Genomic DNA, 27,763 nt, shown 5'->3' on the forward strand with positions numbered 1-27,763 from the left:
CAATCTCAGAGGTTTTAATTCAGGATATAACTGATCAAACCCACCCTGAACCTGATAATATCTTTGAAAACAGGAAATCGCAGTGGTTCCAGGTTGTGAAAAACCTCCGTAGAAAAACAGAAGTACGTATGAACGTTGTGTGATGATTAAAGCGCCTTCTTTCCTCCCGTCTCCTCCGGCCTCAGGGACGAGATGACGCTGACCAGGAAGATCGGCTCCCTGCGGTATTTCTACAGCGCCTCCTACTACTTCTCCGCCATCCTGGTGATCGTGTCGGCCATCGTCCCGCACGCGCTCAGCCACGGCATCATCCTGCGGCGGATCTTCACCACGGCGTCCTACTGCATCGTGCTGCGCATGACGGTCACGCGGCAGCTGCCCGGCTCCATCCAGATGTGGTACGACACGCTGGCGCTGGTCAAGAAGATCGAGGTAGGCGGGTTCTGCCATGTCTAATTAAGTCCATTACCTGTTAAGAGGCTTCAACCATCTCAGTTTTCTGTTGTTATTGTTAAATATTGGATAATTTCAGGACTTCCTGCTGAAGGAAGAGTACAGAGTGATGGACTACAGCCTGACCACTGTCGGACTGGAGCTGGTCAACGTCTCTGCATCCTGGGACGAGGTTGGTCCACGTCTGTATGTCCTGAATTACATACACGTGTTAATATAATCACGGCTGCCATCCGATAAAACGTGTTTGACCGTGATTTTAGTCTGCGAATGCAGCTTTCTGTGATCTAATGTGCTGCTGAAACGACAGAAAGATGATGTAGATTAACTTCATGTTCACCTCTTCTAGTATCCTCAACTGCTTATTGTCCTTTAACACCCAGAAATCCAAGAAACCAGAAAATATTTAAAAAGTATCGTCTTTAAAACGAGCAGATTTGGCTCAAGAGCTTTCTGATTGGTTGAGTTCCTGCAGGCTTGCTGATGGGAGGGGGCTAACTCGTCATGATCAGACACGTTTCCTGAACGTAAACCGGACGCCTGATAGTTGGTAGTGTTGTTGTTGTCAGCCTGTTTCAACTTTAGTTTTAGTCTAGTCTTTGGGTCAAGCTATCATTTTAGTTTTTATTAGTTTTAGTCACGTTCATTCTCCTTTTAGTCGACGAAAACTGATGACATTTTGGTCTAGGTTTAGATTGTATTTAGCCAAATCCATTTTACAATTCAAACAAGATTATCTTATCATTATATTATTGTTACCTTATAGACTCAAGAATAAATTCATCACAGATACAGAAGACTCTAATTTGAGTTTACAACATTTATTTTTTCCTGTGATTTTGTGGCCGCATTTCTCCCCGTCTTTTTCTTGCGTTTTGTTTTGGTCAACGAAAATGAAGACACATTTTAGCAGAGTTTTTATTTTGTAATCTACATTTTAGTCTTGTTTTTATTCCTCTACGATATTCCATTATATATTTAATCATCGTTCTCATCACATGACCAGCATTTTCGTTGTGTCTCGTCTCGTTTTCCTCAGGTGATAAACCTTCGTTGACGACAACATTTAGTCATAATTTTCGTTGACGAAAGCGACTTTAGTTGGTAGTGTTGTTTTTCATTGTAAGAGTTCTTTGTGAATGAAAAACAGTCTGCATCCATTGAACTGAGGTTGGACAAACTCTCGTCACAACCCGACGCACATTTACCTGGAGAGATCTTGGAAACACGAGTAAAATGCTGAGCACGAGCTGGAAAATATAACCGGAGAAGGAAGCTCCGCCCTCTGTGACATCATAAAGAGATTTTAGAAGAGAAAACCCAAATAATTGACGCAGTGAAATACTACAACTTTGCTTTTTAGCAGTCATCAGCAGTTCTGCAGCCAGTCTTACTATAAAGCACGCTTTTGCAATTGGTTTGGTACGTTGTGTACCGGTGGAAATGGCTGCCAGAATCATTTCATGAAAGAGGGCAACTTTTTTATCAATAAGTTCAAAGTCGCATATAATTATATTGCGTCAACTTTGAAACCTGACGGAGCTGCAGGCAGCACAAAGTGTCCTTATTGCCTCGTTCAAGCTCAGAAGTGACAAATATCAAGTTAGTTTTGTCACGGATGCATTCGGGAAGGAAAAGACATTCTTGACAGCATCGTGTGTCACAACATGACGAGAGAAACCCCGCCCTCGATCCCTAAATCCATCCTGCACGAAAGTTAATTCCTCACCGGCACTGGGAAGTACAAGCTTATCTATAGGCGAAGGTTGTAAACTTAGTTTACCAGATGTGATTCATTTACCACCCGATACCGTGAGAAAAACAAACGCCCGGCACTTTGCATAATTAATCATCCCGCTGATGTCACCAGCGTTGGGCTTTTCTGGGAACAAACTCCCTTTGAGTTCAATTGTGTTTGATGCGATACCAGACGGTGCTAGAAGGTTACTGTGTTTTGCTCCTAAAGGTAGAAATTGTAATATTCCAAGGTTGAATTCTGATGACATATATGTTGGTAATATTTGTCCTTTATTAAGTGATAAAGCTACGAATCATTGCATTACATATATTACACAGAGCAGCAGTTTTCTATTGGAATAACTTATATAGTGAGATAGATTGGAAAAACACATGGGTCTTGTCAAGAAAATGTATTATTACAAACAAAGTAAGAGAGGTTACTTTTAAAATACTTCATAGATGCTATCCAGTCAAGACCAATCTTGTTAAATATAAGATAAACATTGACACACTCTGTTCTTTTTGTGGAATATTTCTGGAATTACACATATACTCATGTTCTCTGGATTGACCTTAATTATTTTATAAATGCTAAAGTTGATTCTTCCTTGAGCATTCAACATGTACTATTTGGTGTATCAAAAAATGATATGACAAGCCCAGACAAAGTATATGTAATCAACCTTCTCTTAATTATTGCTAAATATCATATTCACTGTACTAAATTTGCTAGCCAACGTCCAAATATAATTGTTCTCAAAGCTGTATTAATATCGTATTCAGACAGTCTTAAACAGACCATAAACCCCAAAGCGGTTAAAACGAGAAGCCTATGTGAAAAATATGATAATTTCTGATCTTTAGTTTTTATTTATTTTTCCTCCTTAAACCTCAAGCCTGTTTTATTTTAATATATAATTTACTGTCCTTAATTTGTAACTGCATTTTAACCGGAAGTTTTGTACCTTTTCTGTATATGTATATACAGTCTATATATATATAGTCTATGAACAACACACAAGTGCTATATCTGGAAAAATAAAGCTTTACGAGTTTAAAAAAGAACAAACGAAAAACAAAAAAAAAACAAAAAAAAACTCCCTTTGAGCTCCGGAGACGTGTCATCGTCTAATTCCCAAATTCTCCTCTGAATGGGAGGGGGGGGTTTCTCAACCATCCCCGGCATCGCAGGAACGGCGTACCATAAAACGTCACAAAGGTCAATGATTAGTCTGTCGAGTCACGCAGAGCTCCGTCTTCGGAGGATCTGTCGTAGCAGAGCGGCAGCAGAGAGAGCAGCGTGACGGACGCCAACGCTCGGCCCTGAAGCAGGCAGTTATGTAAACATGGAGAACAACACACACACACACACACACACCTGTGTGCACACGCATGGACAGGTGGGATGGTGTCGGGGAAGTTTTGCATCTCAGATTCGTTTAAAGAAAAACCAGGTGACAGTTGTTGCCTTGGAGGCGTGTCTTAATGTGTGACATCATCACATTTATCATTTCAACATCCTCTGCTGTGTGCGGGTCAGAACTGCAAGAGGGCCGGTCCGGTACCTGCACCCCCCCTCTTCCTCAGCCACTTTTTTTTTTCTGCATCAATCAGAGAAGTGGAACCACGATGCACCTGATCACGCTGTGATGGTCCGTCCCAGACGCCTCCGAGCCCGGAGATGTCGACCGACAAAGTAGACCTGTAGGTCTGTAGACCACTTTTTTGTGGTCATGGTCTTGTCTTGGTCTCAACAGTCTTTGGTCTTGGTCTTGTCTCGGTCTTGGGTCTCTCGGTTCTGCCAGGTCTCGGACTCGGATAACTGAGATGCCGTTGCTCACCAAGGTGACAGAATCTGGTGATCAGCAGTTCTTCCTCTTGTTAATGTACAGTTTTGTAAACTATTGTATTTTGCATTTGGTTTAAAGGAGCATGAGGCAGGATTGAGGCAGGATTTATGAAAAAAATTTGTATACGTTTTAAGTTTTCTAGTAATAATGTCAGGTGAAGCGTTCCAAACCAAAAAGAATGAGCCCTCTAGTGTATCTCTCCGTTGCCTTGAACAGGCTGTGTGCTGCAAAATGTGCTGCAATTGTGACCGGAATTTCTCGCGCTGTCCTGCGGATGTGACGTCAAATGACGCTGCATGTGCGTTCTCCCCGTTCTCCCGTGCCGGCTTCACTGTTGGCTGCAGTACCCCCGACGGCCGTCGTGGTGAAGGGTGGCGCTAGAGAGTCTCATTTCTTGAAAGGAGCCTCATGCTCCTTTAATGTTTTGGTGCATCTGCATATGTGTCTGTATTTAATTACAGTTTTGTGTTTATAACGGCCTTGTTTAAATAAATATATGAATAATATTTGCATATCGTTGTGATTGATTAAGCATCAAGTCCATTTCAGTGATGCTGATATACAGTATAATCTGATTACTATAATGGTAAATAATGTAGTTTCAAGTTGATAATTGTATCTTCAATATTTAAAATTAATGTTTCATCTCCAAATTAAGTCCAATTTAAATCAGTAACATTTACTATTCATTCCTTTTCTGAGGTGGAGGGGACTGTTGGAGCTGGTTATTCTGTTAGAGGACTTTGGGACTAGTTAGTAGTCGTGTCAATCCTTAAAAGCACTGGAGTCAATCCTCCAATAGTGTAGAAATAGCGGTAGTGCAGTCGCCACACATATCTGACCTCAGCTGATGGATGAAAACATTTATAGTGATTCAACATCATCATCCACTTCTCTGTGTTATTGTGCTGCAGTTGAAAAAACCTCTTATGGAAACTAGCTGAACCAGGATGGAGCTGATGTTCTACAATCACGCAGGATCAGGAAATTACTAGGTTGTTTTTTGGTTTTGGTCTCGATCTGAACTAGTCTTGGTCTTGATACTCTCTGGTCTCGGTTAAGGCGGTCTTGACTACAAGTCTACTAAACGATGCCACATGGTTTATGGTCTGATATTAGTATCTATGAACAGTTTTTGGATGCAGAAGGACCAAAGACCAGGATGTTCAGTTTACTCCGGTTCCCTTTTCTACAGTCGAGGGATTTATGGGTAATCAGCACCGAGGAAGGAGAACCACGGAAGTTCTGTTGAACATTATGTTTAAACACTTGCATTCTTTCTTTCTTTCTTTCAGGGGATCGGTCAGCTGTTCGAGAAGATTAAGCAGGAGAACAAGGCCAACGGACACATGAATGGCGACAACAGACTCTTCTTCACCAACCTGTACGTCACACCCGTCCTGAAAAACATCAGCCTGGACCTGGAGGAAGGCAAGATGCTGGCAGTGGCCGGATCCACAGGCTCGGGGAAGGTAGGGCAGCGACAAATTTATGGAAAACACTAAATCTGTAATCCAGAAATCAAAGTTTCTGTGGTTGCGAACCTGAAATCATTGTAAAGTCAGCGGTGTGTCGGTCTACAGCGAGGAGGCGGGGCTTTTCAGAGGTCTAGTAGCTCGTTGGGTGGTGAATAACTCAACGCCTTCCATCAACGTAGACAGAGACAGGGTTATAATAGTTTTGAATTTTTCATTTTAGTTTAGTTTTATTTCGTTTTGACTTTTTCTCCTTCAATTCAGTTAGTTTTAATTCGTTTTTAGTTTGGGTTTGCTAGTTTTTATTAGTTTTTATATTTTCAAAATTCACTAAATTTTAGTTTAGTTTTTATTAGTTTTAGTTTTAGTTTTAGTTTTGACGTCACGGACCGCGAGGCGTTAAGGTGCCGTAGCTGCACGTTGGAGATAAACGGCCAGAGCAGAATAAATTGATCATACCAAGAGGCTTATATGACAGGGACGAAAACGGAGGAAATTATATCTATAATTTCAGTTCATTTTTAGTTAGTTTTCTAAACACGCAATATAGTTTCAGTTAGTTATCGTTTTTGTCTTTTAATTTTCGTTTTTATTTAGTTCAGTTAACAAAATTGTTTTTTCAATTTTAGTTTTCGTTATTTCGTTCATTTTCGTGAACGATAATAACTCTGGACAGAGATGAGTTGTTAGTGTCATCAGTGGCGGTAACAACTTTATCATATATAATAAAAGGAGGGACAGACGTTAGTCTATAGTTGCTTTCGTCAACAAAAATTATGACTAAATATCATCGTCAACGAATCTTTATCACCTGAGGAAAACGAGATGGAACAAAAATGCTGGTCATGTGACGATAACAATTATTAAATATATAATGAAATATTGTAGACGAATAAAAACGAGACTAAAATGTAGATTACAAAATAAAAACTCTGCTAAAATGTGTCTTCATTTTTGTTGACCAAAACGAGATGAAATGTTCTACCAAAGATCCTTAATGTCCATGTTTTCAGTAGTTTCTCTGGTTTAGTTCTGCTGGGTGACGTTAGTCCTCAATCCCAGTCGCTGCAGCGGGGAATCAGATCCAGAAGATGCAGCTGCAGAGTTAGAGGCTGATGCCGTTAACGCAGAGCTCTAGGTTCACGTCAATTAAAAACAAAGTTACATAGAGAAACGTGGAGATCTGCTCTGGGGCTGGAGAAGAAGAAGATCCATCTTTGGATACACTTTCCTACATAGACGTGGAAAAGAAAACCCAATGTGTCATCGAAAAAAAAAAGATGGGGAGAAATGCGGAAAAATAAATATGTTGTAAACTCAAATTAGAGTCTTCTGTATCTGGAATGAATGTATTCTTGAGTCTATAAGGCAACAATAATATAATAATAAGATAACCTTGTTTGAATTGTAAAATGGGTTTGGCTAAATACAATCTTAGACTAAAATAAGACTAAAATGCTCAGACTTTTAGTCAACTGAAACTTGACACGACTAAAAGGAGAATGAACGTGACTAAAACTAATAAAAACTAAAATGATAGCTTGACCCAAAGACTAGACTAAAATTGAAACAGGCTGACAGAAACAAAACTAAGTGCAACCACCAGAGGCGAAATGAAGATGGGAAAGATGTCAGTGAGAGATTTGGACTTCTCGGTTCTCAAATTCGTGCGTGCGTTTGCCTTCGAGCCGACGTCGTAGAAATGTTTTCATGTGCTCAAATATCTGGTCAAAGACGGTCAAAGAGTTGAGCGTCATGTGACCACGTGTCCCCTGGTTCCCAGAGTTCCCTGCTCATGATGATCCTGGGAGAGCTGATGCCGACGGAGGGGAAGATCCGACACAGCGGGCGGATCTCGTACTCGCCGCAGACGTCGTGGATCATGCCGGGCACCATCCGCGACAACATCCTGTTCGGCCTGACCTACGACGAGTACCGCTACACGTCCATCATCAAGGCCTGCCAGCTGGAGGAGGTGCCCATCTTCTTCTTCTCCTCTCTCTGTAAAAACACACGACGACTTCACGTTCTCACACTGCCGACGTACGACAGACGGCCGGAGTTCTCAGATACCGCGAGTAAAACAATTAGGAGCTTTTCCTCTTTCACTGCGGTGAAACTCGACGCCCGGGTTGCCTGTTCGGAGCCGCTGCGAGGCTTTAAAAGGCTCAGGTTTGCTCGCAGTAATGTCCTACACACACACACACACACATATTTTCAATTTCTGTCTCTTTCTCTAATGACCGCACACTCTCAGCCTCATAAGCTTGGGCGCTGAGTGATGGCCTCTCAGCAGAATAGTGACTCTCCTGTAGCCATGGAAATCTTAACGGGGATGAAATGTGACTCTCTCGGCTCCCAGTGATGGAAATTACCACATCAGCGAGGAGCTAGAGCAGGAAAATCAGACCTGATAATCAGCCCAGAATCATGTTATTGAATGCACGTAAATAGCGTTAATGCTGTGCTCATTTAAGTGTTTTATTTTCACTTTTGAACACATTTCTGCACCGTCAAACGTCCGATTTTGGAGCTGCATTTAAATCGTTTAGGAACCAATGCGAGCAGAGATTTAGGGTGTTTTGTTGTCATTCAGGACAGACTTTCAAAGCCTTTTATTACAGAAATAAAAGCTTGTGCTGCGGGTGACGCTGTCATGTAAATGAACTGACGGCAGCTCGCTGGTTTTAATGAAAACACATGTCATGTTGTCACAGCAAACAGAGCCAGCATGCAGTCCTGGATCCTGGCAGGTCCAACAACAGTAGCTTTCGCTTTGTCTCTGAGGACGGGGGGGGGGGGTCAACCGAGGTGCGAGGCGTCAATAAAACCCGACAGCAGGACCGTCTCGCCAGCTGGTTGTCAAAACAGCTTCAAAGATGCTTTTTTTTGTTCACGTGAATAAAACTTTTCTTTAGAAATTTCTGCTGCTTCAGTCTTCAGCCGCTAAACGATCGTAACCTCAGTGATGACAGCTTTACTGCCATTTCTGCTGTTTGAGACTTTATTACTGAGTTAAGGTAATAAAGTGTAAATAAAAAGTTAGCTGAACTTGGCTCCCAGTTGACCGAATGTATTTTAAAGAAGGTACAGCTTGTTGTGATGTGTAAAGTGCTAACAGAATGTAGTCCTGGAAGGGTCCGGGTGGCAAAGGTCCTTTAGCCCCTGGTTAGGGTTGCCACCTTTCAGAAATAGAGATAAGGGACGCCCTGATTTCAGCAGCGCAGGAGACAAAAAAAAAAGCCCCAAAACTTCTAAACTGAATAAAAATGTGTTTATTTTATATGAAAAAACTAAAAGCTTTGATTTAAAGTTTAAAGTGCTTTAATAACATTGAACTTGCATGACTGTGCAGACAGCCAACCATACTAGCAACTGAAATAGCCTCCTATGCTACGTATGTCCACATCACCCCAGATGTATAATATAGCTACAGGTGAAGAATATGGTGTAAAAGTTAATTTATTTCAATAATTCAACTAGAATATGGTGTAAAAGTTAATTTATTTCAATAATTCAACTAGAATATGGTGTAAAAGTTAATTTATTTCAATAATTCATCTAGAATATGGTGTAAAAGTTAACTTATTTCAATAATTCAACTAGAATATGGTGTAAAAGTTAATGAAAATACGGGACAAATCGTGTCCCGTATTAGTTCAATACGGGACGCAACATTTTTTTCTCAAATAAAGGACAATTCCGTATTTTACGGGACGGGTGGCAACCCTACACCTGGTTGAGGGCGGCTCCTTGGGGCTAACCGGAGGACGTCTGGTCCAGCCACCTCTAGACTGGTGGCTACCACCTCTAGACTGGTGGCTACCGCCTCTGGCAGCAGCTGGAACAGCTGGATCCCAGTGTTGCCAACTTAGCGACTTTGTCGCTAGATTTAGCGACTTTTCAGACCCCTATAGCGACTTTTTTTCAAAAAAGCGACTAGCGACAAATCTAGCGACTTTTTCTGGTGTTATTGGAGACTTATCTGGTGGGCAGAGCAGAGCAGAGAGGAGACCCTCACCACTCCGCGTCCAGACTGCAAATGAAATGCGCTTGCGCAAAGCCGCCTCTGGCTAGCAGACTGGGATGTAAATGTAAACGTTTCTTTTTTCTTTTGGGTCACTTTGCCGGTCCCAAGCCCGGATAAAGGAGGAGGGTTGGTTGTAGAGCTAGCAATTTCACCATACATAACAATCTTTTGATTAAATTTGCTGTTATAACATTTAACAATACAGGACAAAACTGATGTGTGTAATGTGGATCTAGACAAAGCATTAAAATCATTAAATGTTGTTAATGTTGAAATTATTTTTGTACATTTGTAGTTCTAAACATATTTAGGGGGTTTTTTACTAACTTTTGTCTCTCCCACGACGTTATTCCTCTCTCCTACAGCGTCCATTACAGTTATATGCAAATTGCCAATTATGCAAATTAGGCGATGACGTCATTTAGCGACTTCTAGCGAATTTTGGGACAGCCAATAGCTACTTTCCTTACTGAGGAGTTGGCAACACTGCTGGATCCTCTGGTCAAGTCGCCTTGGGGTGACTAACTGGACCTCTTGACAACTTCAAGTCCTTTCAGCTCCAACAGCACCTGTTTCGGTCGCTCTTCTGAAGAGAGGATGGATCAGAACAACGTAATCTAGTGTCCGTTAGGACTGAACTATTGAACTAACTTCACCTCATGTTCTCACAGCAAACAAAGCCTTCGCAAGGGGCAGTAGCTCGACGATTACAGACGAGGAAGTGTTAACGGGCAGCGATTGGCCAAGCCGACTGCCAATCAATCATTAGAAATAAATGTAATGCGTAATACAAACTCCTGGCGTGGTTTTAAACCAATACCAGGAGTTTTTAAACTATGTAAACATGTTTATTTCTGCTCTGTTTTAACACGGAAGCCAGTAAAATCGCCTCACTTTTGCAGCCGCCCTCTAGCGGTCAGTCGAGGAACTGCAGCGAACCGTAGTCCTGCAGGAGCATCGATGTGGAAGTGAGATGGTTGGTTCCTGGTTGCAACAGGTGCAGAGCTGTGATCACATCTAAGGGGGGAAATACCTTCAAGACTCAGAAACATTTTCTGCATAAAAACTGTTAAAGTCCAAAAGTTGATCATTACAATGTTTTATGCCACAATGTTTATTTGAAAAGGTTCCTGTTTTTTAGCTTAAACCAACTTTGGTTTAGAAATTGAGAGCAAAATATTGCTGCAAACTTGAAATTAAAGTACTAATTCAACCAAAGTCATTTGTTTTATATTTGTACTGTATATAACTGAATGAGAATCGATAAGAGAAACGATAAGGAACCAAATAGATAAGCGACATCGATAATGAGACCGGAATGGGTAAATTCTTAATAATTCCCATCGCTAGTCAGACGTTTACGGCGGCCGTCGCGTTTAGCCGATTGTGGGTTCATGCAAACGGGCAGCGGCTTCTCTAAACGCGGTAGCATGGCAACTACGGATGAGGAAGTAATAACGACTAGTGATTGGCTGAGCCGACTGCCAATCAATCTGTTCTTTTTCCAGACGTTACAAATGTAAATGATGTTGTATGAATGGATCCATATAAACATAACGTCTATATTTGCTATATCTATCTCTATTTATTAATTTTTCTTGAATTAAAGAGTCCAAGAAAAACAACCAACCTAGTTAGTGTAAGTCATCCCAGTATTTTAACTGGATGGTCTCAGCAGACACCTTTGACTAATTATTATTTTTTATAATTACTAATATATAAATATATATATATATATATATATATATATATATATATATATATATATATATATATATATATATATATATATATATATATATATATATACACACACACACACACACACACACACAGTACATACAGAGTTTCTGTAGGATTATCTTTAAAAGGTCTGGCAGCAAAGTAGGTTTTTTGTTCATTACCTCCTTAAAAGAAAAAATATATATTTCTTTACCTGTAACAGGTAAACAGCAACTGACATTTTCAACCGAAGCTTTAAAAAAAGTCTTGAGTTATCTGTTGAGATCTGGATTCTGGGAACTGAGTTACATAAGCGAGGTGTTCACTTCCTTTAATACTGTTTATCTTTCACAACATGAAAGGTGTCATTTCTAAACTGGATAATGATTTCTTAATACTTACGATCAAAAAGGAAGTTAAAAACCTGGGCCTCAATGATTATTGCAATCATGACACAGTTTCTCACTAAAGTCAACAGAGGATTGTGTGAAGCCACGTTGGGAATGTGAAGCTAAATCCGTCCCTTTGTCCCCTGAAGCGCCGGACTGAATGCTGTGGGTGGTCTCACCTGTGAGAAACTCATCGTTCGCCTCCACACTCTTTTAGCTGCCTTTTGTTCACACTGATTCACACATATTCTGTTTGTTTTATTTCCCTTTACGGCCTGATTTTACAACCAATTAAACAACTTGTTAATTTGATTCCTTATGCGCTCCTGTTGGAAAAGCAGAAGATGCCATTAAAAGGTAGGACATTTTACAGGTGATAAACCTCGTCATGAGCACTTCATCTTCATTGGTGTGGGCTTCCATTTCTATTACCAGTAACCATCAGATCCACTGTGCAGTTTGTCTATGTGTCACGTCCTTCTTGTGTCCAGCCTGTCCGTGGTTTGTGCTTCTCGTCTGTAGAGAACTTTGATGACAGCTCTGTTTATGGCGTCTCCTGAGAGAAAAACCTTGTGGACTGTTTTCAAAAACACCTGTGAACTAGACTTGTAGTCAAGACCACCTAACCCGAGACCAAGATACTACAAAGACCAGAGAGTATCAAGACCAAGACTAGTTCAGCTCGAGACCGAGACCAAAAACAACCTAGTAATGTCCTGATCCTGCGTGATTGTAGAACATCAGCTCCATCCTGGTTCAGCTAGTTTCCATATGAGGTTTATTCAACTGCAGCACAATAACACAGAGAAGTGGATGATGATGTTGAACTCACTATAAATGTTTTCATCAATCAGATATGTGTGGCGACTGCACTACTGCTATTTCTACACTATTGGAGGATTGAATCCAGAAAAGGAATGAATAGTAAATGTTACTGATTTAAATTGGACTTAATTTGGAGATGAAACATGAATTTTAAATATTAAAGATACAATTATCAACTTGAACGTGCATTATTTACCATTAAAGTAATCAGATTACACTGTATATATCAGCATCACTGAAATTGACCTGATGCTTAATCAATCACAACGATATGCAAATATTCATATATTTGTTCAAACAAGGCCGTTATAAACACAAGACTGTAATTACATACAGACACATGCAGATGCACCACAAAAGACCACAAAAATTTGGTCTCAAGACCAAGACCGGTATTGAGAACTACAAGTCTACTGTGAACTGATGAACATGATGTTCATGTCAATGCCTGTCACGAAGGGCATATTGGCAGTTTGTTGGTGCACCAAGAAAAAAAAAGGGTGCTTCATGTTGTAAAGTAAACCTGCACAAACGGCGGATGCATGAGTCATTCGTTTTGAAAAGTGAGATGAAAATAAACAAATAACTACGTTTGCAGTCAAAATTCGGGTTATTGCTAATATTCCGGTTACTGAAACATTCGGAATATTCCGTTTACATGCGTGAGCAAACAGGGTTATCCCTGTTTACATGGTGATTAATCATTCAGGATATCTGGATCAAACCAGCGACGCGCGGAGAACATCATGACGCAATTAGCGTCATTTCCGCTTCTTCTTCCTGTATCCAAATTCAAAACAAATGCTGCTTCGCGCAACTTTTCTCTCACCTTCTTTTAAATCTCACTATCCCGGTACTTTCTACCGTCTACAAATGCAGAAATGTTCATATCCTTCATTACATTTATGAAGTGATCCTCCTCACTCCAAAAGTGTGGCGTGGTCTTGTGTTTCTCCGTGTTTATAAGAACTTCCTGGACTCAAAAGACCAGGATTCCTTGTGAACAGAGCATGTGCAGAAAACAAATTCATGTTCCGTTTGATCGGGATATTCCGTTTTGCGTTTATATGACCGAATATTCGGGTTTTAAAAGGAGTAACCCAGGGGTCATATTCGGGTTTTTAAAAACCGGAACATGAGCAAATTCGGGTTATTCAAAGGGGTTATTGTGTTTACATGGCCGTGCAAATTCGGGTTATTGCCAATATTCGGGTTTTAAAAGGGTTATTGACTGCATGGAAACGCAGTCACTGATTTGACCATTGATCTCCTTCTTAAACTGGAATACGTCAAACCGTGGACCGGAGGACTTCAAATAGCCACGTGCTCTTATTACTCTGGACTTCTTACCATCGTTTTCCCACTAGCAGGGACAGACACGCCTTGCCTGTTGCTGGCAATGCTGCATAGAAACCATCGAACTTTAAAACTCCGCCTGGTTTGATAGTTACTCGGGACCTCCCCACCACCAAGTCAAGTTCAGAAAATGTCACACTCTCAATGTGCAAAAGGGTTAAAGCTCTACTGACCAGTTAGGCAGGAGCTTATTTCCTCAGTTTTAAATGAATTCTCTAATTCTAACGGGGATCATGCTGATCTTATGGGATCCTCCAGTGCTTGCCAAGTGAGCCGAGACCTATTATGAGAAATGTGAGATTATTTTCTAAAGGTTCACCCAGTTGCTGTCGTCGTATAGAAATGCATGACATGTTTAGGTTAAAATACCACTTTGGTACAGTATGTTTAAGACACATTTGCTCTGTTCATAATGAATGGCTTTGGGAGGTCGGAGTCAGACTCCACTCCACCCTCCTCTGCTGTGGCGAGTGCTTCCTTCAAAACTAGATTTACAAAGTCAGCAAATTCAGCCTAGGCTCCAGCAGACCCCTGGGACCCTAAACGGGGGATAGGCGGATGTACAATATGTGTAAGTTAACGTCTTAACAGGCCTCATTTCTGTCCTCTGGTCCCAGCTGCCATGAGAGATGGATGCAGCTGGTCCAGTCTCTTCTGCTGCTCCTACCAGAACCACAGAACCCCCAACAGCTGGGCCAAACCCAGACCTCCACAATAGATAATAAATGGATACATGAAAGAAACTGAGTGGGGGTAAAGATGGAGAAGCTGGATGATGGTCCGTGTACTTCGCGGCCATCCGTTTTTTGTTTTGAAATGACAAAATAAAAATAGAGAAATAATCCAAAATAATCCGTTTCCCATCTTTTGTTTTGATAATAAAAAACAGAAAACGGATCGTTATCCATTTTCCGTTATCCGTTATCCGATTTCATTGATGTATTTGAAAATCTCTTTTCTCTATGTCCTATTCGTTTCCAACGGGGAGGGCAGTATGTTAGAGTTCAGTACATGTTTATGATTGGACGCTGCTTTTTTTGGACGCTGCAGCTGACCGGACTGTCACAACATCACTGCAGTTTCATGACGGAGTGAAGACAGATTACAGATTAAACTCGTGTTTCACTCCCAGGTTTCATATTTGATTTATTTTCTGTTTCAACATAAAAAAAATCTAAAAATGTTAATTTTCAATCTGATGAACAAAAGAACCAGAAACAACTTTCTTCATTTATTACTGCGCATGTGCAACCCCCCATTTGTCCAATCCTTGTTTTCAGTATCCTTGGAAACGAATAGGAAATAGAGAAAAGAGTTTTCCACTCGCTGTTTTAATTCCCAATTTCGATTTTCAAACATCAATGAAATCGGAAAACGGTTAACGATCCGTTTTCCGTTTTTTATTATCAAAACAAAAGATGGGAAACAGATTATTTTGGATTATTTCTCTATTTTTATTTTGACATTTCAAAACAAAAAACGGATGGCCGTGAAGGTCCGTGTATCTTTTGGTCATTGGATTTTTCCGTCATGAGTGGGAATCAAAAAACAAAAAACGATTGGTTTATTTGATTTTCCTTTTAAAACAAAAAAACAAATATTGAATACACTGCATTTTTTCTTTTTCTGTGTTAATATGATTTAACAAAGATTCAAAATACGCTTTTATTTTCGTTTTCTATTTCAAATAAGAAAAATGAAATCCCTAGTCAACAGGAAGGAAAAAACGAACCAAAAACAACCGTTTATTCATATTCGTGCACCGGAAGCTGGCATTTACAACCGAGTGAACTTAGTTCTGGATATTTGACAGGCATTCCTGTGACAATTCTCTCCAGGGGAAGTTTGATTTTAATATTTTATTGGTCGGGTTTACGTGACTCGGAAATGGCTCTGTATGCGGCAGTTCGGGTAACCATGGCAACCATAGCGGCGCTGAAACAACAGATTAAGGATTATTTTTTAAAGATTGATTAAGGACTTGTTCCACAGCGGTTTGGCGCACAAACACATTTCCTGCACGTTGCAGCAGATGTGTCTCCTGCAATGCTCAGAAATGAGCGTCAGAAGATTCTGTGCTCGGCATCATCTGAGGAGAAAAAGGCGCAGAGCTGGAGAGCGCTTTGATTCATCATGGCCGAATGACCGGCTATCTGTCTTCACTGGGGGTGCATGCTGGAGAAGGTCGGGTTGGAAGAATTAATTTAGTCCCACGCGTGAGGAATCCACGTGATTATCATTATATGTATAAATTGCACTGCAGCACAAACTTTACCTGACGCCTGAATTCATGGTATGGCTGATGGAGCTCTCTCAGGTTCTTCCAACCCGACCTTCTCCAGCAAGCACCCCCATGTGAAGACAGATAGCCGGTATTGCGGCTTTCCTGTACTTTTAAGAGCCGCTTGAGAGTTTATTGTTAGGTCCTGTATATTTGCATGACGCGCTGCTGACAGAGAAGCTACGCTGAGTCCGACAGAAGTTTTATGGCGTTTAATGACAAAACTCAGCCACAAACGGCCTTCCGACATGCTTAATGGGTTTTAAACGTGTACACTGCAAACGTGATCGGGGTGATCAGTGTTCAGTACAAAGCTGTCAACAAAAATTAGGCTACGGCTCCCAACTGTCCTAACTGCATGCGAGCGTCCGACTGTCGCGCCGCAATGCGTGGCATCGGACCCGCTCTGAACCCGTTATCGGCCCCACGTTCTACCACGTTCTTTTGATTGACAGCTGAGACTCGCCTTTTAGAAGGCTGATTTATGGTTCCGCGTTACACCAACGCAGACCTTACAGCGTAGGGTACGCGGCGCGGTCACCGAACGGTGCGCGTCGCCGCGTACCCTACGCTGTAGGCTACGCCGTCGATTTTACGCGGAACCATAAATCAGCCTTTATTCACCCGCCCGTGCGCTCCTGAAAGAAACTCCTAACATTAGCAGACTCCTAAAAGAGTAAAGGGACAAGTAAAAGATGGGTGATTACTTGTAATCTCCCTACGTTTGTACTTTCTAAACAGAAAACAAGCTTATTATTCGGTGGAATAAGTGGGGAAAAAACCGAACAATTAATAACGGCGTGTGATTACGCAATCAAACAGCGAACAGCTGGAGTGACCGGCGTGCGGTGCAAACATGTCAGCATGTCAGATCATTACTGGGATGTGGGGAAAAAGCAGAGGACACGATCAATCCGGCAGGATCCGGGACAAATTAAGCCCTAATAAGATTAAGATAAGATTCTTATTATATCTTATAATCTTATCAGAACCTTCCAGCCTGGCGATCTCCCTCTGCGCAGCTGCCACTTTATTGAAGTTCTTGTATTGAAATGACTGTTTCCTACAGCGCTTTACACTTTTTTTTCAACTTTCAACCGGCTTTCAACGCGAGCGACGGGAAGAAAATAGAAGCAGGGCGTGCGACAAAAGTCCAGCTCAGAACGACGCCGCGTCGCTCGCAACCAGTGTAGACAGTGCAATAAAAAATAAAGCAATGGAACTGTTTTTGACGCTGACTCTCGCTCGCGTCGCATGCAGTGTGTATATTTGCAATATACTGTGGACATCTGAATAAAAACCTCATAAATAGATTGAATCAAAGCGCTCTCCAGCTCTGCGTCTTTTTCTCCTCAGATGATGCCGAGCACAGAATCTTCTGACGCTCATTTCTGAGCATTGCAGGAGACACATCTGCTGCAACGTGCAGGAAATGTCATTGTGCGTCAAACCGCTGTGGAACAAGTCCTTAATCAATCTTTAAAAAATAATCCTTAATCTGTTGTTTCAGCGCCGCTATGGTTGCCATGGTTACCCGAACTGCAGCATACAGAGCCATTTCCGAGTCACGTAAACCCAACCAATAAAATATTAAAATCAAACTTCCCCTGGAGAGAATTGTCACAGGAATGCCTGTTAAATATCCAGAACTAAGTTCATTCGGTTGTAAATGCCAGCTTCCGGTGCACGAATATGAATAAACGGTTGTTTTTGGTTCGTTTTTTCCTTCCTGTTGACTAGGGATTTCATTTTTCTTATTTGAAATAGAAAACGAAAATAAAAGCGTATTTTGAATCTTTGTTAAATCATATTAACACAGAAAAAGAAAAAATGCAGTGTATTCAATATTTGTTTTTTGTTTTAAAAGGAAAATCAAATAAACCAATCGTTTTTTGTTTTTTGATTCCCACTCATGATGGAAAAATCCAATGACCAAAAGATACACGGACCCGTGAAGTACACGGACCGATGATGCTCCTCTGATTTGGGTCTGTGATCTCACAGTGTCCTGCAAATAACAACTCATTGAAGCACATACTGTATTTTCAGATGGAACATAGGTCATCTTACTTAGCTTCATGCATAATTCTCCATTTTTAGACAAAACGACAAAGACGCTGGATGTTAAATAATAAAGGATAAATACAAGAAACGGATTATTGTCTCCATAACGGCTCTGATTGTCACTGACCTTCTGTTTTCCTTGAAGGACTTTGCACTGCTACCTGAGAAAGACAAGACGCCCCTCGGTGAAGGAGGGGTGACCCTCAGCGGCGGTCAGAGAGCACGCATCTGCCTTGCCAGGTACTGAGCATCTGCCAACACCATCTACCACCAGTCATAACCTGTCTTATTAAAAAAAAAGACGTATTTGGGTCAAACTTCCAACTAACAGCGTGCTCTAAAGACAAGCATCTGTGGGATGTTCGCACTGTGTATCCTAACTTTTAAAAGGGATATTTAAGAGTAAAACCAACCCCAGATCTATTTCTACTGGAGAGTAAACTATATTAGACACCAAAACAACTATGGAAGTCTTTCTTGTCAATAAGGGAAGCCTCACAGAAGTGAAGTGGTTCAGAACCGACCCAGAAGTGACCAAAGATGCACCTACTCTGGCTCTGGATTCAGCGTAGCCGTGTTAATTATCACAGAGCAGATGGAACTTGCAGGAAGTTGGACTGAACCTTCAAAATAAAAAGACCCACCAGTGGGTTTTGACTGAAACATCAGGGGGGTCAAAGAGATTTGAACCAGGTACTGAGAGAGGTCCTGTTTAGAAGTGGAAACGCTCCTTTTTATACAGTTTATATAGAAAATGACCTTGCAAGGAGCCCATCTACACTATCACCTACTGTAGGTGGAATAAAGTCTTTCGGTGCGTCCGAAATGCCATACTAAACAGAATATACTCAAAAAGTATACTTAAGTTCAGCACACTTTTGAGTAAATATCAGTAGTATGCATTAATTTGGACGTACTACTCACACGGCCCTTCCTGCCGTTGGGAGGGGGAGTTGTTACCATGGTAACAACTCCTGTCACAGCAGCAGTAGCAGCACCGCTCCGCTCTTTCCCGTTTATCCTGGCCGAGACAAGATGACATTTCTCCTTTCTCTCATTCGTAAACTTTGCAAATACATCTACCCACACAATAATGTGATAAATGATGAACTCATCTGGTTAATATCTTATGGAAACCAAAGCCAAATCACACCTAATTACTCACATTTGAATTGTAGTGTGATGCTGCTGCTGCTGCAGCTTTGCTTAGTTCCAGTAAAGTTATCCTCCATTTTTGTTGGTTGCTAAGTATCTGTGCAGAATTTAGCAACCAAACACTGCTGCATTGCATTGTGGGAAGTTTCTGCTTAGCTAGTGTCCATCAATCCATACTAATACATTTCTCCGAAATGAGAATGGATAGCGCATACTATTGAGTACGTACTAATGTTTCGGACGCACTAAAAAAAATCTCACATACTGTTTTTGCTACTCATTAGGGTGGAAGTATGGAATTTCGGATGCAGCTTTTAAGTTTTAAAAATGTTCCCAAGTTTCGTCACATATTCCATTCTAACTCAAAAACTGCTCAGATTCTTTTCGTTTTGGTCCTATAAAAAGATTTGGACTCCCTATCCAACAGATCTAGGACCCTAGGACTCATATCTGTTGTGTGTTGGTGTCTCACGTTTTAACGACACAGAATTGCTTTACTGCTTCATTAAATCTCAGAGTAGACTACAGCGGTCTCATATTCCCATGCATTATTTATTGGTTTAGTGTGCTGCCATCGATTTGCGGTCCTTGATTGATCATTTGCCTTTGCCGTCGCTGTAAATGTTTAAGCAATTTGCAGAATTCCCTTAGAAATACGACTTCCTCTTTTCTCCCTGTTGACATACAGTACACCCCGCTCTTTGTCCTTTTCCATTTTCAGTTATCCTATTGCGTGTTTTTGTCTTCACCTGTCTACTCCTCTCTGACGCACCGTTATGATGTTCCCTCCTCTAGAGCCGTGTACAAGGATGCGGACCTCTACCTGCTCGACGCTCCCTTCACCCACCTGGACATTGCCACAGAGAAAGAAGTCTTTGAGAAGTAGGTATCCCAACAGAGAGCCTTTCATGTGGCGGGTGTGGGGGGGTTCAAGGGCGAGGCTATCTAAGGCTGCTCTACTGCAGTGCAACGCTTTTAGGAAATGGGATTTTTTCTTTTTAGCACAAGGGAATTGTCATTTGATGAAATGTAGACCGAGACGTTCTTTTCAAATTTGAGAAGAAAATACTGAGTAGTTTGTAGATTCACCTTTAGCAGCAACAACTTGGAAGTATTAATTTCCTGTATGACTTTATCACTCTCTCACATTGTTGTGGAGGAATTTTGGTCCATGCCTCAGTTCTTTGAGGCGTGTGAGCATCCGCTCATGCATGTCTCTCCAAAGGTTCCTACGTGGTGTCTTGTTGGTGTGTTTCGCTGTTTTGTTTCCACTAGCGGGAGTTACGCTTAGATTTTTCATGGCTGTTTGTGTGTCTCCAACTTTTACCAGGAACCACCCTGTAAAAGTGGCCTTCAGGAACCTTTTAACGGGCAGAAAACGTCTCTATCGTAGGGGAGGTTCTCAGGTTGGCCAACAGGAACTCTGGGGGTCTCTGCTAACTAGGGCTGGGGATCAATTCAAATGTCAAGAATCGATTCGATTCCGATTCTTAAGATTCAGAATCGATTATCAAGATTTGATTCGATCCGATTCCGATATAGATTTGGGTTACTGTTAATAAAACTGTTTTTTCAGCTGTTGCATGAATTATATGACTGTAGTTATGCAAAATATTACTACTAGTATTATATTGAGATTCAACAGCAAGTATTGGCAGCTAATGATGCTGTAAGGACCAATCAGCTCCCAGAATGCTGATAGAACTGCTTTCAGAAACATCATGTGGGTCAGAATTACCAAACAGATCCAGGGAGGAAACAGAGACGGATGAAATCGGTTTTATTTTTTCCTACATTCCGTTTTCATTTGTTCTATTTTCGGTCTATTTTGGTTTTTAATTTTTGAGCATTTGGTTTTTAGCATTTTTTGCAAATGTAACCCCAAGACAGTGTATAAAGTAATGAAATATAGACAATTTATGCAACTATAACACTTTAATGTTTTCATACCTTTAAACATATTTAAAGGCAAAAACATGGCACCAGTTATTCTCGTGTCCAACAAAACATTCCTTTTTTGGGGATAAACAAAAAAATAACCAAAAGTTGTAATGTAATTATGAAAAAAAAATACACAAATAAATAAAAGAAAAAAAAATCGATCTTTAGACATATGAATCGATTTTTAGGAATGAATATGAGAATCGATTTAGAATTGGGAAATCGATTTTTTCAACACAGACCTACTGCTAACCATGATTGCTTAATTGACCCTTTGTCAAGCCCCGCCCCCGTTGCCAGGTCGGAAAAAACTGTCGTCTCTCCCGCCCACTTCCATGCAAAAACAGGGTTTTACATCACTTTGTTTCTAATTATTGTGCCAAAGAAAATCAAGAGCAACTAGATATGAACAAAAGGAACACTTCAGGTACCGTATAGTGAGTTTAAAAAGCTAAGTTTTTAAAAAGCTGAGTTTTTCGGCAAAAACGAGATCTTTTGATTAGTTTAGCTGATAGCACTGTGGAAGGGTTGAACTGCGTGTTTATATATCCAAAGCAGACATTTTTCGTAATTTACCCTTGGTTTTGGGATGAAATGTATTCTTTTTTTAAAATATTTTTTTTATCCCCGATTTTTTACCCATTTCATCACCCAGTGCTCATACCTAGACAGTCCTTGGCATGAAATGTATTCTTGTGATTGTCTCTGGTTAGCAGGTTTCACTTTTACCAGTGCCCCGAGCACACGCTTAACCATCTTAAGATAGATAAATAAACGCATTCGGGGTTGTAGCTTGTTGCAGAGCCAACTTTGTTTTGGAAGTATGGATCGGATTTCTTCCAGTTTGGGGATAAAAAATATGCTGCACCCTCACTACACTACAAGTGTTCCTTTTTACTAATACAAAGTTAAAAAAAAAAAAGAATCCAGTGATTTAAATTTTGATACAAGGCAAGTAAAAACTAGGCTTTTTCCATTGATCTGAATGAGAGAGGCGGTTTGGTCCAACCGGATATTCTGACCCGGATGTAGCAACGGAGGTTGATTTTTCTAATTGGTCAGTCAGGGACCAATCAGAAGGCTGGCAAAGGTTTAAATTGCATTCAACATTCTCACGTGAACATGAATCACATACACACAACTCATCTAAGCATTTGGACCACAGACATTTTGCTACGAGTACATTTGATGAAGTTTGAGATTACAAGAAGAAATGATAGATGGACCGGCCTGTCAGTTCAGGCCTTATTGTCGTATTATGCCCATATGGAGGTCCAAGCGTGGGATTTTCTTTCAATCTCAATCGCTACGACACACAAAAACGCAACTGACATATCTTGTTTACATGTTTCTTCTCTTTATTCTTCTGCCGCATTCTCCTTTTTCGTCTCGTTTTATGCTGCCGACCAATTGCGAACAGCGAAAAATCCGGTTTACTGCCACCTGGTGGTCGGCGGTGTGTACTGCGCTACAGTGCAGGAGGCCAGGAGATGGTCGGCCCTGTTAGAGGTTCTTCCTTGAACTCCTGCTGGTGGAAACGCACCTCAATGCCCCAATCTGCAGAGGAGTTCATGGCTAACTCGATGATACTTAGGTGTCCAGGTCCTCTGTCTGCTAAACAAGCCCGAACCATTACCCCTCCGCCACCTTGCTTGACAGTGGGCATGAAGTGTTTCTCTTGAAATGTTGCCGTTTTGACGGATTCTTAGTGAATTTTGTGCACATTTTCTGTCTTCATGCAGATGCGTCTGTAAACTTATGGGCTCCAAGACTCGCGTCGTGGTCACCAGTAAGATGGAGCACCTCAAGCGGTCGGACAAAATCCTCCTGCTGCACAACGGAGACTGTTACTTTTTCGGGACGTTCTCGGAGCTGCAGGCGCAGCGGCCGGACTTCAGCTCGCTGCTGCTCGGCCTCGAAGCTTACGACAACATAAGTGCAGAGCGACGCAACTCTGTTCTCACGGAAACTCTCCGCAGGGTCTCGGTTGACGAAACCGCCGGTTTCCGAGGCCCCGAGCCAATTCGCCAGTCGTTCCGCCACGCGCCGGCTCCAAGCCACGCCGACGGATACCCCGAAAAACGCAAACAGTCGCTCATCATGAACCCCATCACAGCTGCCCGCAAATTCTCCTTCATTGGCAACTCCCAGCAGACGAGTGCGTTCCCGTCCACGGCGATGGAGGACGGCGCTCATGAACTGTCGGACAGAAGGTTCTCCGTGGTGCCCGAGGATGATCAGGTGGAGGAGGTGCTTCCGAGGGGAAACCTGTACCACCACGGGTTGCAGCATCTCGGTGGGCAGCGGCGGCAGTCCGTCCTGGCGTTCATCACCAACGCTCAGGGTCAGGAGCGCCGGGAGCAGATGCAGTCGTCCTTCAGGAGAAAGCTGTCCATCACACCGCAGTACAACCTGGCATCTGAGCTGGACATCTACGCCCGACGGCTGTCCAAGGACAGTGTTTTTGACATCAGTGAGGAAGTGGACGAAGAAGACATGGAGGTAGGACCTTTTAACGGAATATTGGTTGTTTTTCTTTTTTTTCAACTTCTTGTGAACATAAACACTGAAAATTGTTTAATGACACAGTGAAAGACCTCCGCCAATGGAAACGTTTTACTTTGTAAATAAGAAAAATCTTTCAAAACTATTTCAGGAGTTTATGCAGTTTCCTTTATTCCAACAAGCTTTTGGAAAAGTTTTAAACGGTTGCAAAAGCCGCAAAGCTGCAAAAGTACGGAAGAGTATTAGGGCCAGGCAGGAGAAAAATAAAAATAATATTTTAGGAGGAGGAAGACTTTTTATTCATTATCCACTTTGAGAAAAAAGTTGAAATGTTGAGAAAAAAGGAGACTTTATTAACGAACTTTCGACTTTATTCTTCAAATTGTTTTTCAACATTAATCTCTACATTTCGACTTTTTTCTCGAAGTGCACAATAAAAAAAAAATCTTCCTCCTCTAAAATATTATTTTTATTTTTCTCCTACCTGGCCCCAATACTCTTCCGTACCAAAACGAGCATATTTTGCTGTCGCCAGGGCTTTTTGGGTGTTAGATTTGACATTATATTGACCAAGAGGCTGAAACAGGTCTCAGGCCTGGACGGCTGTGCGAGGACATAGAGGGCATAAATCAAATCAAACTTTATACGTGCATGACGCCAATCCGAAACTGGGCGGTCAACCGCGGTCACCTGACCAGTCAGAAAGTGCGCTTTGTGACCTATAAAATAAACCTTTCCACAATTGTGGTTTAAATGTCTTAGTCCACAGCAGCCACACATCAATGTGATGTTAATATTTAATGCTCGTGGTATTTTATTTAGAAAACTGATCAGATTATCTGTGTCATTCTTGTGTCTGACTTCCCGCCAGTATGACCCGGTGTGCATAAAAACCCATGGCTCAGCACCAAATCGATCACCCTCAGCACATATATCGAACAGAGCTGAGTGGATTGGTCACTTCTGAAATGTTTCTAAACAACTATGGTTTCTCTGGTGTTATAACTTTGTAAAAAGTGAAAAATGTCTCCTTTCAAAAAGGTCTGTTGGTGCCAGTTTACCTAATGTAGTAATAATAATAAATAAACTCTGCTTCCTCCCAGGAATGCTTCGCAGATGAACGCGAGGTCTTCGAAACTACCAAGTGGAGCACTTACCTCCGCTACGTTTCCACCAATAAAAGTTTAATCTACGTCCTAATTTTCATCGGGATTGTCTTTGCCATTGAGGTAAACACCAACCATCCTGAGGTCTTCTGTTAGTCGTGTACAGTAAACATAGATAAAAGTTTGTTTCTCTCTGTCGGTAGGTTGCTGGTTCAGTCATTGGTATTTTCCTCATCACCGAGTGAGTATATTTCAGTGTTCGTCACCTAATGGTAACCATAACAAACTTTATTTATATAGCACCTTTCTTAGAAAAGTTACAAAGTGCTTCCCAAGAACAATAAAATACATCAAGATAAAAATACAGTGCATAGTGAATAAGAACATAAGACAGCAATAACCAAGTCTAAAATGAATATTCACACCACAATAAAAGCTTTTCTAAAAAGGAATTTTTTTAGTAAAGATTTAAAAGTAGTGGGGGATTTAGCTGACCTGATCTCAGCAGGTAAATGGTTTCGAATGCAAAAGCTCGATCACCTTTGGTCCCAAGTCCGGCCCTGGGAATGATCAGAAGGCCACTACTTGCTGATCTGAGGAGATAAGGAGACAACCAGTGAGTAGGAGACATATTATACCAACATCTGACCCGTTGACCTGACCCGCCTACTAGGCCTGTGTTGAAAAAAATTGATTTCCCAATTCTAAATCGATTCTCATATTAATTCCTAAAAATCGATTCATATGTCTAAAGATCGATTTTTTATTTATTTTTTTCCTTTTTTTTAAATTTTTCTTTTATTTATTTATTTTTATTTTTTTTCATCATTACATTACAACTTTTGGTTATTTTTTTATTTATCCCCAAACAAATGTTTTGTTGGACATGAGAATAACTGGTGCCATGTTTTTGCCTTTAAATATGTTTAAAAGTATGAAAACAAAGTGTTACAAGTGTTGGGGTTACATTTGAAAAAAATGCTAAAAACCAAATTCTCAAAAATTAAAAACCAAAATAGACCGAAAATGGAACAAATAAAAATGGAATGTGGGAAAAAATAAAAACGATTTCCTCCGTGTCTGTTTCCTCCCTGGATCTGTTTGGTAATTCTGATCCACATGATGTTTCTGAAAGCAGTTCTATCAGCATTCTGGGAGCTGATTGGTCCTTACAGCATCATTAGCTGCAATACTTGCTGTTGAATCTCAATATAACACTAGTATTAATATTTTGCATAACTACAGTCATATAATTCATGCAACAGCTCAAAAAACTGTTTTAATAACACTAACCCAAATCAATATTGGAATCGAATCGAATCAAATCTTGATAATCGATTCTGAATCTTAAGAATCGGAATCGAATCGATTCTTGACATTTGAATCGATCCCCAGCCCTACCGCCTACCAGCGTTGTCGCCCGATTGACTGAGGATCCCAGGGATACCTTCACTCTGAAGGATCCTGATATGTTCTGCTGTGGAGCTGTTGGCAAACTTTTGCAACAGGACCAATACCATCAATCCACAACCACTTATGGTGGTCTGTTAGTAAAATTTGCAGCACAAAAAAAAAACATATTTTCTTGAAAATATGAATGACTACGCTCTTGTTACGTCTTTTTAAAGTAAAGTGCAGATGACAGCTATCTGCTGGCTTAGCCTGCTGCCAATCAAAAGTTCACACAAATTATTTGGTTCATACAATTTACCCCCCCCCTCGTCCATTTATCATGGATATAAAACCCATTTTTGGACCAGGCTGTGTGCATAGTATATATTAATGCCTTTCAAAAGGCGGTTTGCTTTTGACTAACTTTTGGAGTCAGCCCCCCAGTGTTCAGTCAAGGAACTGCATTTTTCTTAGTTCCTTCTTGGTTTCAACTAGGAATTTGCCTCGTGGATGCTTCAATGACACCTAGTTTAGACTGTCCCAAATAACATGGCAGGATTTCATGCTGGTGTTTTAACGTAGAGGAAATTTAGGGCAATCAAATATGTTCTTTCAAGCACGAGAACTTTTGTTCTTATGAACTTTTATTCTTATGTTCCCATTAAGTCCTAGGTTAGTCAGTTATTTCAGCAACTGCTTGTCCTTAGTAGCTCATCTACGAGGCCTTTCCAGTTCTAACCGACTTGAACCCCTTTTCTCTAACTCAGCCTGAGTTTTCTTACAAATAGTTTACATTTTTCTAAATCCTTTGTTCTTCTCCACCAGTGAGATCTGGAGAGACGGAGCCAACCCTAATTCACCCAACTACATTGACGAGCAGCACCCCAACGCCTCGTCACCCCCCGTCCACCTCGCAGTCATCGTCACTCCAACCAGCGTTTACTACATCATCTACATCTTCGTGGCCCATTCAGACAGCATACTGGCCTTGGGGGTGTTCAGGGGTCTGCCACTAGTCCACACGTTGCTGACTGTGTCCAAACGACTGCATGAGCAGATGCTTAGCGCTGTGCTACGAGCCCCCATGTCCGTGCTCAGCACCATGAAAACAGGTGTTCTGCTTAGTACATAATTCATTGTTAGGTTTTAAAAAGTTACAAATAGTTAGTGCATAATATCCTGTTGCTTATACTTGATTTGCCCCAGAATGCAGTTCACAATAGAGTTTGTCCTTATGCTGTTTTTTCTGTTTGTCCTTTCTAGGCCGAATAATGAACAGATTCACCAAGGACATGGCCATCATAGATGACATGCTGCCTCTTGTGCTTTTTGACCTCATACAGGTATTTAATCAATATTATATTTATACATAATGTTACTTAATGTAACAATTGCATTTTTTTCTTTTACACTAGTTTTACAATACAAAGGTTCAAACATACTGTCATAGAAATTACAAAATTAGCAAAGATGCAACTT

General features: G+C 41.0%; 1 protein-coding gene across 1 annotated transcript in view; it reads left to right on the plus strand.

The window, feature by feature from the left end:
- The window catches only part of cftr (CF transmembrane conductance regulator), an 88,261-nt gene that overhangs the window by 31,168 nt on the left and 29,330 nt on the right, over positions 1-27,763 (plus strand). Inside the window, exons 8-18 of the mRNA XM_061720933.1 lie at positions 186-432; positions 533-625; positions 5,339-5,515; positions 7,302-7,493; positions 18,331-18,425; positions 20,136-20,222; positions 23,024-23,783; positions 24,890-25,015; positions 25,096-25,133; positions 27,110-27,396; positions 27,548-27,627. Of these exons, the coding sequence (XP_061576917.1) occupies positions 186-432; positions 533-625; positions 5,339-5,515; positions 7,302-7,493; positions 18,331-18,425; positions 20,136-20,222; positions 23,024-23,783; positions 24,890-25,015; positions 25,096-25,133; positions 27,110-27,396; positions 27,548-27,627 (2,182 nt within the window). The remainder of the gene's footprint in view (positions 1-185; positions 433-532; positions 626-5,338; positions 5,516-7,301; positions 7,494-18,330; positions 18,426-20,135; positions 20,223-23,023; positions 23,784-24,889; positions 25,016-25,095; positions 25,134-27,109; positions 27,397-27,547; positions 27,628-27,763) is intronic.

This window comes from Cololabis saira, chromosome 5 (genome assembly GCF_033807715.1).
Source record: "Cololabis saira isolate AMF1-May2022 chromosome 5, fColSai1.1, whole genome shotgun sequence".
Classification (NCBI taxonomy): domain Eukaryota; kingdom Metazoa; phylum Chordata; class Actinopteri; order Beloniformes; family Belonidae; genus Cololabis; species Cololabis saira.